Consider the following 14,709-nt stretch of genomic DNA (forward strand, 5'->3'; position numbering starts at 1 on the left):
CTCTTTGCTTGACATCATGGGAAAATCAAAAGAAATCAGCCAAGACCTCAGAAAGAAAATTGTAGACCACAAATCTGGTTTATCCTTGGGAGCAATTTCCAAACGTCTGAAGGTACCATCTGTACAAACAATAGTATGCAAGTATAAACACTTGGTCGCAAAGGGATCTTACAAATGGACAATGACCCCAAGCATACTTCCAAAGTTGTGGCAAAATGGCTTAAGGACAACAAAGTCAAGGTATTGGAGTGGCCGTCACAAAGCCCTGACCTCAATCCCATAGAACATTTGTGGCCAGAACTGAAAAAGCGTGTGCGAGCAAGGATGCCTACAAACCTGACTCAGTTACACCAGCTCTGTCAGGATGAATGGGCCAGAATTCACCCAACTTATTGTGGGAAGCTTGTGGAAGGCTCCCTGAAACGTTTGACCCAAGTGAAACAATTTAAAGGCAATGCTACCAAATACCAATTGAGTGTATGTAAACTTCTGCCCCACTGGGAATGTGATGAAAGAAATAAAAGCTGAAATAAATCATTCTCTCTACTATTATTCTGACATTTCACATTCTTAAAATAAAGTAGTGATCCTAACTGACCTAAGACAGGGAATTGATACTAGGATTAAATGTCAGGAACTGTGAAACTGAGTTTAAATGTATTTGGGTAAGGTGTATGTAAACTTCTGACTTCAACTGTAAGTATTGCCTGTACTGATCAATGTAGGCCTGGTCATATACAGTGCCTTGCGAAAGTATTCAGACCTTTTGCCACATTTCAGGCTTCAAACATAAAGATATAAAACTGTATTTTTTTGTGAAGAATCAACAACAAGTGGGACACAATCATGAAGTGGAACGACATTTATTGGATATTTCAAACTTTTTTAACAAATCAAAAACTGTAAAATTGGGCGTGCAAAATTATTCAGCCCCTTTACTTTCAGTGCAGCAAACTCTCTCCAGAAGTTCAGTGGGGATCTCTGAATGATCCAATGTTGACCTAAATGACTAATGATGATAAATACAATCCACCTGTGTGTAATCAAGTCTCCGTATAAATGCACCTGCACTGTGATAGTCTCAGAGGTCCGTTAAAAGCGCAGAGAGCATCATGAAGAACAAGGAACATACCAGGCAAGTCCGAGATACTGTTGTGAAGAAGTTTAAAGCCGGATTTGGATACAAAAAGATTTCCCAAGCTTTAAACATCCCAAGGAGCACTGTGCAAGCGATAATATTGAAATGGAAGGAGTATCAGACCACTGCAAATCTACCAAGACCTGGCCGTCCCTCTAAACTTTCAGCTCATACAAGGAGAAGACTGATCAGAGATGCAGCCAAGAGGCCCATGATCACTCTGGATGAACTGCAGATATCTACAGCTGAGGTGGGAGACTCTGTCCATAGAACAACAATCAGTCGTATATTGCACAAATCTGGCCTTTATGGAAGAGTGGCAAGAAGAAAGCCAAGATATCCATAAAAAGTGTTGTTTAAAGTTTGCCACAAGCCACCTGGGAGACACATCAAACATGTGGAAGAAGGTGCTCTGGTCAGATGAAACCAAAATTGAACTTTTTGGCAACAATGCAAAACGTTATGTTTGGCGTAAAAGCAACACAGCTCATCACCCTGAACACACCATCCCCACTGTCAAACATGGTGGTGGCAGCATCATGGTTTGGGCCTGCTTTTCTTCAGCAGGGACAGGGAAGATGGTTAAAATTGATGGGAAGATGGATGGAGCCAAATACAGGACCATTCTGGAAGAAAACCTGATGGAGTCTGCAAAAGACCTGAGACTGGGATGGAGATTTGTCTTCCAACAAGACAATGATCCAAAACATAAAGCAAAATCTACAATGGAATGGTTCAAAAATAAACATATCCAGGTGTTCTAATGGCCAAGTCAAAGTCCAGACCTGAATCAAATCGAGAATCTGTGGAAAGAACTGAAAACTGCTGTTCACAAATGCTCTCCATCCAACCTCACTGAGCTCGAGCTGTTTTGCAAGGAGGAATGGGAAAAAATTTCAGTCTCTCGATGTGCAAAACTGATAGAGACATACCACAAGCGACTTACAGCTGTAATCGCAGCAAAAGGTGGCGCTACAAAGTATTAACTTAAGGGGGCTGAATCATTTTGCACGGCCAATTTTTCAGTTTTTGATTTCTTAAAAAAGTTTGAAATATCCAATAAATGTCGTTCCACTTCATGATTGTGTCCCACTTGTTGTTGATTCTTTACAAAAAAATACAGTTTTATATCTTTATGTTTGAAGCCTGAAATGTGGCAAAAGGTCGCAAAGTTCAAGGGGGCCGAATACTTTCGCAAGGCACTGTATGATGGTTTGTGTTTTGGGTATTTTGTCTCCTGTGGATGATTATGGATTGTACTTTAATTGCAGCGGCTGGGATAAGTCCAGGACCCTCATTGACCTTGTAGCTCTTGTAGCCAGCCCTAACGTCCAGTCAGCTAGTCCGTCATACTGTGCTAACTCTCTTCTTCCTCCCTCCTCCTTCTCGTTCCCACCGGGTTAGATAGACACTCTGACAGACAGATAGCTAGGGGCAGTGATCCCCGTTCTCCCTCCCTCCCTAGGACTATTAATACTGTCCTCTCCCCTATAGCAGTGATAATGAGCCGCTGTGACTCACTCTAATGTCCCACCGTCTCCCCACCCTGCCTCCCATCCCACGGCGTCCTTGACTAAAATGAACCCATCAGAATTCCACCGTCAATGCTCCCTCCGCTGCTGTCCCGTAGAAAATGTACACTTGCCTCAAATCCCGTCTGTCTTGCTGGACCACTTACCAACCAACTGCCATTTAGCTCCAAATGGTGGGCTTCCGCTGCCTCGCCTGGTCGGCCTACTGCTAGGCCGGTATTCTTAACCCTCCCTCAGCTTGAGTTCACACCCTTTTTCCATATCCATGCTGGCTTCTCCTGGGACGGTCATTGGGGCCACGCAATGGAGCATGTTTTAATGTTTTGCAACAGAACCAAAATGTATGTTTCTTATTGTACAATTCCAGGTTGTCTCTCCCCGTTTGTCTGTGTTTTCATATATATATATATATTTATATTTATATATTTACCTTGGTGCCTAATGACCATGACCCTGTTCCTGGTTGGAGTGGAATAAGCTTGGGTACAGGCCTAGAGTCAGGTCTTAATCAATGGTGGATTTCAGATGTTAGGCCAGTAAAAACAGGGAGAACTGATCTACTGCTGATAATTGTCTTAAAGTAACATGTGGTAATGGTCAGGGAGAGGGAAGCAGCACCAGGACTAGCTTTTAGGAGCACATCATCTAACTAAACAAATACATTGGATAAACACAGTCTACTGAGAAAAAAAAAACGTCAATCAACTCATGACAATGTAGTACCACGGACGAGCACGAGAAGTCAAACAGAACACAGCGGAGCTTTGGAAGCGAGGTAACGACAGGACCGACTCTATCAGCGCTGGACCGACTCTATCAGCGCTGGACCGACTCTATCAGCGCTGGACCGACTCTGTCAGCGCAGGACCTCCACCGATGTTGTCACCCACCATGTGTCCCTTCGTCCATCCGTCAGTGCGTCTCATTGTCCCCTCCGTTGGCTAGGTAAACACACTGAGTAACTCATTAGCCGTGACACCCCGTTGGAAAGCGGGATGGATTCATCTCTGCGAGGCGTTGATGGCATTTTAGGACGGCCGACATTGTTTCAGGCACAAAACCAAGTGAGGGAGAGACAGCTATGTGCCCTATAAATATTTCCTGGGCAAATGCTATGCTATAAATTGTTTCAGCTGACACCATTTGCAGAGAGGCGTCACCGGGAAAAGAGAATAGGGGTTTATAGACACAACAAAGAATACGGGTTGATAGACAAGAGGAAGATGAGAAAGAAGGACCAGGACTCCATCTAATTGTCTAATGTGCTGAAACCAACCCCATGCCACAAGTGTAACGTTTTATAAAGCCCTTCCATTCAATAACCACATGTATTGCTGAGGACGAGACCTATAGGTTTTGATTATACAAACCCAAGTATAACCAACCACGGCTATCACAGTACATTTTTTCAGTATTAAATCAACACTTAAAGTACATTTTAACACTGCCACAGATAACATATGGTCCCACTCTACAGAGTGTAAAAAGTACTCTGATTATAGTGTTACATTTTGCGTGTTAATGTAACACTTGGTAGTGTAAAAATGTACTCTATATTACACTTGCCCGTGTTATGCAAATTTAACACTGGGCTAATTGTTTTATTTATATTCTGTTTTTATATTCTGTTTATACTGTTTTATTTATATTCAACTCTAGTTTTAATCTAGAGTTAAGTCCTATTAGTGTTAAACAGTCCTTTTGGGTGTTGTTTTAACACTATGGTCTAAATCCTCATTTGCATATTTCCCATGGTGCCTTTTCTTTTTGAATGAAGCCACTCCTGAGTGGTGCAGAGGTCTAAGGCACTGCATCACAGTGCTAGAGGCGTCACTACAGACCCCCGTTTGATTCCAGGCTGCATCACAACCAGCCGTGATTGGGAGTCCAATAGGGCGGCACACAATTGGCCCAGCGTCTTTAGGGTTGGGCCGGGGTAGGCCGTCATTGTAAATAAACATTTGTTCTTAACTGACTTGCGTAGTTAAATTATTATTATTTTTTAATGAAATACAATTGTAGAGATACCACACATGACTGTATTTGTTATTTACTGAGGCACGGTTGTTTAATTATTTCTATTTAAAGGCCTGTGGCTTTCACCAAATGAGTACCTAGGTGAATGTTATCATTCAACTTAATGACACTGCATTACATTATATCATAAGGCCTTGCTTTGATGGCCTAGTTTTACTCCAACACAGTGAAGTTAGGAGTAATTCCTATTGGAATCCAGCCAGAGGTAGGATGTCATACATTGTCAATTCTATTAACCTGCATTCAGCGTTGATTTAAAAAAAAGACTACGTAAACCATTTAAACCAGTTTCAGTAACGAGTGCAATAAATCTTACTACCTGATCGGATTAGTTCAGAAAAAATATGTTAGTTATATTTGTGCAGCACAAGATTAATCAATCAATCAATGTACATGCAAAAACACAGATACTAAAAACAATCCTAAAAAGAATCTACCTGCAGTAAAGCATGCTGGGGAATATGAGGATAGGTGTGGTTTTGATGGGACTCTTCAAAGTGTAAAACAATACTTTTGGCTATTAACACCAACGCTTTGGGATTCTTTTACACCACTGAGTATAAATTTCACTCTTACAGCGTTCATTTAGTTCCTAAATCAACACTAGAAATGTTACATTGAACAATCAACGCGAGCCAATTTGCTGTGTACCCACAAATTGACTCTCTACTCCTTCACACAAGTCATCTACTGGTCTATTGTTCAAGGTGACAGATAGGAATGGAAAATAGAGGAGAGAAATAAAGAAGGGGAACTGAAGAAAGTGACAGAAACTGTATCTCCCCGTCTGTGTTTAGGGCCGTAACATTCTCACCTGTTCACACTGTCAATCTCTCTGCTTGTCAGCCAGAAAGATGTCAGCACCGTGGGACAATTTATAGCAGAAACCCCCCTGGTCCAACATGCACAATCCCCTTATGAGTGTATCTTTCTCTGTTCATGTGAACAACCAATCTTTTCCGATATTTTCATTGGACATACAAAGCCAAAACGACAACGTGAAAACAAACGAAAGGCACACACACACACACACACACACACACACACACACACACACACACACACACACACACACACACACACACACACACACACACACACACACACACACACACACACACACACACACACACACACACACACACACACACAAAACATACAATATTAAAATATATCACGCCCAAGTTCTTACTCCTGACCGACAGAGGGTAATTGTTTTAAACTGTTTAAAGGTCAACCTCTCAGGATAAAGTTATCAGTACTTCCTCTGGGTGTATTTTTCTTTCTTTTTCAAACAAAGAAAGGACGTTCGGTCATTCAACACGGGTTGATATAGTGGGTGGTTTGAAGGACATCCAGTGAAGTAAGATCAGTCGGTGGGCTTTCAGCATGCTGTAACGTCTGTCTGGAACTCCAAACGTAGCTGTCAAAGGGCACAGGTCAAGACCAAGAACTTTAGAGAGGCTCGTGGGAGGGAAAGGAGAGGAGGGAGATCCCACCATCCCCTCTTATTGTGGGAAAAAGGATGACCAATACTCTGGCAGCTTAGAGCATGAATGGAATATATGGGTGGGATCGATCATACGTGTGATCAGCGGGAGACATGTGGTGTCCCTTCACAGGTGTCGTTTGTGTATGAGGGAAAAAATTATTTGTTTTTTGCTTTGAATGTAGTGAATTCCATGCAAGATTTTGAACTGAATGAAACCTAATCGAGCAGGGGGGGGTTAAAGCCGTCAAATCGACTGTCAAAAGAGGAGGGAGAGCACCTATTTTATTTTTGTGTCGTGGAACTGCGTGATAGTTACTAGATAATTGTATTGTAAAGAGGTTGGTGATTATGTATGAGACGTATATCGACTATCCTTTCGGTTTTCTTCTAGTGCAGCCATGTCTGATGTAGAGGAGGAATACGAGTGAGTATGGAAATAATATACATTACCGATGTAATGCTGTGATGGCCACTTTCCTGGTTTAAATTTTGAATGTATTGCCAACTGAATCTCTCACTCTCTCTCTCTCTCTCTCTCTCTCTGTTTTTCACACACACACACATTTGCTCTCTCTCCCTCTCTCTCTCTCTCCCTCTCTCTCTCTCTCTCTCTCTCTGGTAGGGGGGAGCAGGCGGAAGGTGAGTCAGTTGCTGAGCTGAGGTGTTAGTGTTGTCATTCATGCTGGACCACACTTGGCCTTGCATGTGGCAGTCAACGGCCCTGTTATTATTAGCCTGTTCTCTCAGATCCTTTTGCTTTCAGCACACCGCTGACAAATGGTTTTTAAAGCCCCAAGCCTCTGACCCCCTATTAGCCACACACTCTCCGTCTCTCTTTTCATCTCCCTCCATTCCTTTCATCTTCTATCTCTTTAATCATCATTCTAATGTCTCTCTCCATCCCCTTGTCTCATATGTGTCTTTTTCGTCTCCACACTTGTCTTTCTTAGTCGTCGTCCCCATGTCTACCGCGTTGCCTGGATTTCTTCATTGCTCCATGTCCCTTCTTGTGTCCTCTGAACTGCTCTCTGACTTTCTCTCTCTCCATTTGGCTCCCCCCTCTTCTCTCCTCTCTCTCTCGCTCTCTCTCTCTCGCTTTCTCTCTCTCCAGAGGAGGCAGAGGAGGAGCAAGAGGAGCAAGAGGAGGAGCCAGAAGAAGAACCGCAGGAGGAGGATGAAGGAGGTGAGACTAGTTGTCTCCCGAATGATACCTTATATGTACAATAACACTGCACTACTTTTGTCTGTGTCTCAAATGACAATCTATATCCCCTACAACACAACACTACTTTAGACTGGCTGTGTCCCAAATTACACCCTAAATCCCCTACAACACAACACTACTTTAGACTGGTTGTGTCCCAAATTACACCCTATATCCCCTACAACACAACACTACTTAACAATGGCTGTCTCAAAAGACACCTCATATCCTGTATAACATTTTAGACTAGAACCATGTGACTTGCTCTATGTGACTTTGGGTTCTTAATTGGATTAGTTCATTTGTGGGCTTGTTTGACATTTTACTGCGTTGTTAGGGGCTAGTAACATAAGCATTTCGCTGCACCAGCTATAAAATCTGCTAAACTGTGTGTGTGACCAATCAACTATGATTTGATTTGATTACATGGGAATTGCCTAGGATGTCATGCCATAATGATGATTAGCCCACTGTGTAGAAATAGCCAATCAGAATCTAGAGATGAACAGACCTCACAAGTCATCATCAGCGACAGAACCTGTCTGTCCAATCAGACTGACTTCAGAGCCGAGGTCACTCAGATGAGATACGGACGACATTAGTATCTTAATGAGCAAGGTATTCTGTGTATAATGCCAGACTAATGGGTGATGCCCTCTGACCTGTCAATATCCCTTATGTCCCGCTTCCATTGGCTGACCCTGTGCTGGTCCTGGCTAGAGAAATAAGAGTACACAGGTAGGGTGAGAACACATTATCCCAACAAAAATATAAAAGAAATAAATGCCAATAAAATAAAAAATGATGATATGATCTATATCTACGGAGTATTCCATTCTATTTAGCCTCAATCTATTTTTGGTATGGGTTTTACAGTTGTTGTTATCGCTGCGGTACTTTTCAGTGTTCAACTGCTTGTTTTTGTTGCCCTCGCTGCTTAGTTTTCGACTTTTTTAATGCTCTGCACTTCCTTATGTGGGGACAATATGCATGGAGCATGGAACAAAACATTAGGAACACCTTCATAATATTGCATTGCAACCCTTTTGGCCACAGAACAGCCTCTATTCATATATCCCCTACAACACAACACTACTTTAGACTATGGCGGCCGGTAGCCTAGTGGTTAGAGCATTGGACGTTCGGTTGCTAGATCAAATCCCTGTGCTGACAAGGTAAAAATCTGTAATTTTGCACCTGAGCAAGGCAGTTAACCCACTGTTCCTAGGCTGTCATTGTAAATGAGAATTTGTTCTTAGTTGACATAAATAAAAATAAGTAAAAATAAAACATTCGTATGGGCATGCATTTTACAAAGAGGTTAAGTGTTACACAGGGAAGTTGGCTGACTGTCCTTTGGGTGGTCGACCATTCTTGATACACACAGGAAACTGTTGAGCGTGAAAAACCCAGCAGTGTTGCAGTTCTTGACACACTCAAACCTGTGCGCCTGGCATCTTCTACCATACGCCGTTCAAAGGCACTTCAATATTTTGTCTTGCCCATTCACCATCTCAATGGCACACACACACAATCCACGTCTCAAGGCTTAACAATCCTTCTTTAACCTGTAACCTCCCCTCTATCTACGCTGCTTGAAGTAGATTTAACAAGTGACATCAATAAGGGACCATAGCTTTCCCCTGGATTCACCTGGTCAGTCTATGTCATGGAAAGAGTAGGGGTTCCTGATGTTTTGTACACTCAGTGTACATCCTCATATGTAGAACATTTGCAATTACTTCTTGTATGTACATGTGTGAACGTGTGCATGCGTAATTATGAATGCTTGTACAGTACAAGTCTCAGAAAACTACATTTCCCTCTAGTAACTGTTGGGGTCACACAATTGTAGTCAATGATGTGGCCCTCAGTGCATGATGGGAAATGTGAGTTTTCCTAAGCCTGTCGGCACCACTGCATTCAACTTACGCTCTCTTCAATCGTTCCATATCTCTCTTCTTGCACCTCCCTTCCCTCTGTTTTTCATATTTTCCTCCTTTCTTATCAATTTTCTGCTTCAATCTTTTATCCCATCTTTCTCTTTCTCTCACCATTCCCATCTCTCTCTCTCTCTCTCTCTCTTTCTCTCAATATCTACTGTATATCTCTCTCTCTTTTCTCTCTCTCTCGCTCTCTCTCTCTCGCTCCCTCTGCCTTTGGCACATCAGAGCAGGAAGCTCAGGAGGAGGAAGGTGAGAGTGATTCTAACACACCCGAGGCACACGTTGATTTTTTTTTTTAAATCACATTAAATCTAACCTACATTTGAAATGCCTGTAAGAAGAAGGAATCACATGTTCTAACTCTTTAACTCATGACCTCATCAACAAAGCTGTACTGTTGCTGGAGCTACACACACAGACACATGATGATGATGATGATGATGATAGTGCATGCTGTTGCTCCTGTGTGTACTCTGGAGGTCAAATACTAACTTTCAGATCTGTAGGCATAACTCAAATATTTTTTGTTGTTGTACACCCTTTTGAAATCAATGTACGATTTACGCAAAACATATGGCCTTGACCTTTAGTCCTGTTTTTGAGATTTGTGTCCTCTATTTCATATGACATCTTCAGAATCAGAGCAAGAATATACATTTCTGTGATTTCATGTGTTAATTCTTCTCTCTCTTTCTCTCTCTCTCTCTATACAGAGGAGAAACTCCCCATGCCCAAGTATGTTCACTTTTGTTTGTGACAATTTTGCTTTGTGTTGTGTGACAAATAGGTTAAAACATTTATTTCTATATTTCACTTATTCCCCCCCGCTCAGGCCCATGGTGCCCCAGCTAGCCCCTCCCAAGATTCCAGAGGGGGATAGGGTGGACTTTGATGTGAGTGATGTCATCTCATATCAAGGAATTGGTCCATTATTGGGTCCTGATTGGCTGTTCCCCTTCAATGTCCAAATTCAACACTGAACACCACCACATCTCTGAATAAGAATCTATTTCATCTCAATCCTCTCTCAGGACATCCACAGGAAGAGGATGGAGAAGGACCTCATTGAGTTGCAGAGTCTGATTGATGTCCACTTTGACCAGAGGAAGAAGGAGGAGGAGGAGCTCATTGGGCTGAAGGACCGAATTGTGAGTCAACTTCCTGTATACATCATATTATATTATTATTATTATGTTGAAGTGTTGAAATGGAACAGAGGAAGTACCACCTTAACTACATGAACTTGTCCAATAAAAATGCTCATGTTTTTTAAATATATATTTTTATTACGTTTCAACACAACAGACCACGTCCCTGGTCAAGGAGCGCAAAAGTTGATATGGGGAAAAAGTCCAATGTCCTTTCCTCTCATCCTTTCCCTCTCTCATCCCCCACAGGAGAAGCGTCGGTTTGAGAGGGCAGAGGTGCAGCGGGTTCGAGCGGAGAAGGAGCGGGACCGTCAGAACAGGATTGCGGTAGGTCCAAAACACACTATTGCGGTAGGCCAGGATTGCGGTAGGGTCAAACACACTATTGCGGTAGGCCAGGATTGCGGTAGGCCAAACACACTATTGCGGTAGGCCAGGATTGCGGTAGGGTCAAACACACTATTGCGGTAGGCCAGGATTGCGGTAGGGACAAACACACTATTGCGGTAGGCCAGGATTGCGGTAGGGACAAACACACTATTGCGGTAGGCCAGGATTGCGGTAGGCCAAAACACACTATTGCGGTAGGCCAGGATTGCGGTAGGCCAAAACACACTATTGCGGTAGGCCAGGATTGCGGTAGGGACAAACACACTATTGCGGTAGGCCAGGAATGCGGTAGGGACAAACACACTATTGCGGTAGGCCAGGATTGCGGTAGGCCAAAACACACTATTGCGGTAGGCCAGGATTGCGGTAGGCCAAAACACACTATTGCGGTAGGCCAGGATTGCGGTAGGCCAAAACACACTATTGCGGTAGGCCAGGATTGCGGTAGGGTCAAACACACTATTGCGGTAGGCCAGGATTGCGGTAGGCCAAACACACTATTGCGGTAGGCCAGGATTGCGGTAGGGTCAAACACACTATTGCGGTAGGCCAGGATTGCGGTAGGGACAAACACACTATTGCGGTAGGCCAGGATTGCGGTAGGGACAAACACACTATTGCGGTAGGCCAGGATTGTGGTAGGCCAAAACACACTATTGCGGTAGGCCAGGATTGCGGTAGGCCAAAACACACTATTGCGGTAGGCCAGGATTGCGGTAGGCCAAAACACACTATTGCGGTAGGCCAGGATTGCGGTAGGGTCAAACACACTATTGCGGTAGGCCAGGATTGCGGTAGGCCAAAACACACTATTGCGGTAGGCCAGGATTGCGGTAGGGTCAAACACACTATTGCGGTAGGCCAGGATTGCGGTAGGCCAAAACACACTATTGCGGTAGGCCAGGATTGCGGTAGGGACAAACACACTATTGCGGTAGGCCAGGATTGCGGTAGGGACAAACACACTATTGCGGTAGGCCAGGATTGCGGTAGGCCAAAACACACTATTGCGGTAGGCCAGGATTGCGGTAGGGTCAAACACACTATTGCGGTAGGCCAGGATTGCGGTAGGCCAAAACACACTATTGCGGTAGGCCAGGATTGCGGTAGGGTCAAACACACTATTGCGGTAGACCAGGATTGCGGTAGGCCAAAACACACTATTGCGGTAGGCCAGGATTGCGGTAGGGACAAACACACTATTGCGGTAGGCCAGGATTGCGGTAGGGACAAACACACTATTGCGGTAGGCCAGGATTGCGGTAGGCCAAAACACACTATTGCGGTAGGCCAGGATTGCGGTAGGCCAAAACACACTATTGCGGTAGGCCAGGATTGCGGTAGGCCAAAACACACTATTGCGGTAGGCCAGGATTGCGGTAGGGTCAAACACACTATTGCGGTAGGCCAGGATTGCGGTAGGGACAAACACACTATTGCGGTAGGCCAGGATTGCGGTAGGCCAAAACACACTATTGCGGTAGGTCAGGATTGCGGTAGGGTCAAACACACTATTGCGGTAGGCCAGGATTGCGGTAGGCCAGGATTGCGGTAGGGACAAACACACTATTGCGGTATGCCAGAATTGCGGTAGGGACAAACACACTATTGCGGTAGGCCAGGATTGCGGTAGGCCAAAACACACTATTGCGGTAGGCCAGGATTGCGGTAGGCCAAAACACACTATTGCGGTAGGCCAGGATTGCGGTAGGCCAAAACACACTATTGCGGTAGGCCAGGATTGCGGTAGGGACAAACACACTATTGCGGTAGGCCAGGATTGCGGTAGGCCAAAACACACTATTGCGGTAGGCCAGGATTGCGGTAGGCCAAAACACACTATTGCGGTAGGCCAGGATTGCGGTAGGGACAAACAGACACCGCTGTGGTACTCCTGGTTTTAAGCAACAGGTAGACTTGTGTCGTGTTCGGGAATGTCCTCTCCCCTTCTAACTTTATCGTTCTCTCGTTCTCAGGAAGAGCGGCAGAGAAAGGAAGACGAAGAGGCTAAAAAGAAGAACGAAGACGAGGCCAAGAAGAAGAAGGTTCTTTCCAACATGGGGGCCAACTTTGGGGGCTTCCTGCAAAAGGTACTTATGTCCACTGTCCTTCGCTTGTTAGCTTTAGGAGCAGATTATTTTTTTAGATTCATACAGCAAGAGTGTTTCTTTAAGATAAATATCTACGATGTTGGTCAGTTGCGGGTCAAATGTTCTGTCGGACTGTTGCGAACATACAGAGAGAATCAGAAAATTCTATATAGTTTGAAGTTTGTGAAGTTCTAGGCGTGTTTGACATGTTCCAGGCGGAGCATCGTGGGAGAGGGAAGCGTCTAACGGGGAGAGAGATCAAGAAGAAGACCTTGGCTGAGAGACGACCCACACTGGAGATCGACAACCTGAGAGAGGACGCCCTGAAGTGAGTCCCGGAGCCGATCACGCAACACCTCACCTTATCCCCAAGCCAAATACACATGGGCCAAAAATCTTCCTTAAACCACCACATCGGAGTTTTCTACAATTCACGTCTAAAGCCCACACAGCTGGCTGCCAACTGTGTTGCTATGGTTACCACCTGTAAACCCCCCCCACCCACCTTCTCTTGGTCTCCCAGGCAACAAGCTCAGGAGATGTGGAACTGGATCTACGCGCTGGAGTCGGATAAGTTTGACTTCATTGACCACATGAAGAAACAGAAATATCAGGTGGGAAGACCTGGACACATGTACCAAAGGCAGAATCCACAGATGTTTAGGCTCGTGTGTGAGCATACTGTGTGCGTCGGTTGTGTAGTATTCGCGAAACCACTGATGCAAATGTGATCTCGTCTCATTTTTTTGTGTGTGTGTGCAGATTATTGTTCTCTTGAATAGAATCACGAGTGCCCAGAAATTGTAAGTACAGTAAAAACCCTATTCAATTTCTTGATTTCTTTAGATGAACTTTTTAGCCACTTTTTTTTTCTCAGTAACACGTGTTTGTATGGTATGTGCATTTGTCGACAAGTAACTCCTCTCTCTCTCCCCCCTGTAGTAAAAAGGTCCATGGCAAGGGGAAGGTTGGCGGTCGATGGAAGTAAAGAAGCTCCCGCTCTCATAGGGGAGAAGGGAGAAGACGGCTTTGGAGGGAACAAGAAAGGAGGGAGATCCCACCATCCCCTCTTCCATCTTTCCTCTCTTATTGTGGCCAGCCTCTTCTTTGGCATGTCCTCATGTGTTTCATTGCAAAAAATACAAGTTCTAATAAAAATGTATTGATAATAAGACGGTGCACACTCGCTGAGATTGCTAGTTTGATGTTCCTCTGGAAATGGTCACACACACACACACGTATTACTTTATTGGGAGCGTGGGAGAAAGTATAATGACTCAGAATCGACCTTAGATCAGTGTCAAGGCTGGCCAACCTCCTCCTACTCCCACATTACTGAACTAGAGAAACGCTGCCCTCTGCTGGAGAGATGTGTAACACCCACTGTAGAGCGACATACAGTAGGTGACCACTAATGAGACACACTCATTGGTTTAAACACACATATTAAACACACATATTAAACACACATATTAGCTGACACTATAAACCATAATTACAGCACATACTAGTAATCATCAACCCATAACGTTACTAGACAGGCAGAAGGGAATTATAGGCCTGATCTACTTGCAGAGAGCTCACACACACTTTTTTTTCTCTCTCTCTCTCTCTCTCTCTCTCTCTCTCTCTCTCTCTCTCTCTCTCTCTCTCTCTCTCTCTCTCTCTCTCTCTATATATATATATATATATATATATATATATATATATATATATATATATATATATATAT

At 44.0% G+C, this 14,709-nt stretch overlaps 1 protein-coding gene across 1 annotated transcript; it reads left to right on the forward strand.

The window, feature by feature from the left end:
• Positions 1-6,257: 6,257 nt before the first annotated feature.
• Positions 6,258-14,156, forward strand: LOC124000666 (troponin T, slow skeletal muscle-like). The gene is made up of 13 exons (XM_046307214.1): positions 6,258-6,340; positions 6,591-6,623; positions 6,822-6,838; positions 7,311-7,382; positions 10,063-10,084; positions 10,182-10,242; positions 10,381-10,497; positions 10,747-10,824; positions 12,864-12,977; positions 13,193-13,305; positions 13,501-13,591; positions 13,740-13,780; positions 13,920-14,156. Exons 1-13 carry the CDS (start codon positions 6,264-6,266, stop codon positions 13,963-13,965), a joined length of 882 nt encoding a protein of 293 aa, XP_046163170.1. The 5' UTR covers positions 6,258-6,263; the 3' UTR covers positions 13,966-14,156.
• Positions 14,157-14,709: the final 553 nt, after the last annotated feature.

This window comes from Oncorhynchus gorbuscha, linkage group LG16, assembly GCF_021184085.1.
Source record: "Oncorhynchus gorbuscha isolate QuinsamMale2020 ecotype Even-year linkage group LG16, OgorEven_v1.0, whole genome shotgun sequence".
Classification (NCBI taxonomy): domain Eukaryota; kingdom Metazoa; phylum Chordata; class Actinopteri; order Salmoniformes; family Salmonidae; genus Oncorhynchus; species Oncorhynchus gorbuscha.

Excerpts from the sequence above, each read along its gene's own strand:
- LOC124000666 (XM_046307214.1), top strand. The coding sequence starts at position 6,264 with ATGGAATATATGGGTGGGATCGATCATACGTGTGATCAGCGGGAGACA. Across the intron at positions 10,243-10,380 it reads GGGATAGGGTGGACTTTGAT|GACATCCACAGGAAGAGGAT; the intron begins GTGAGTGATGTC and ends ATCCTCTCTCAG. Across the intron at positions 12,978-13,192 it reads TTGGGGGCTTCCTGCAAAAG|GCGGAGCATCGTGGGAGAGG; the intron begins GTACTTATGTCC and ends GACATGTTCCAG.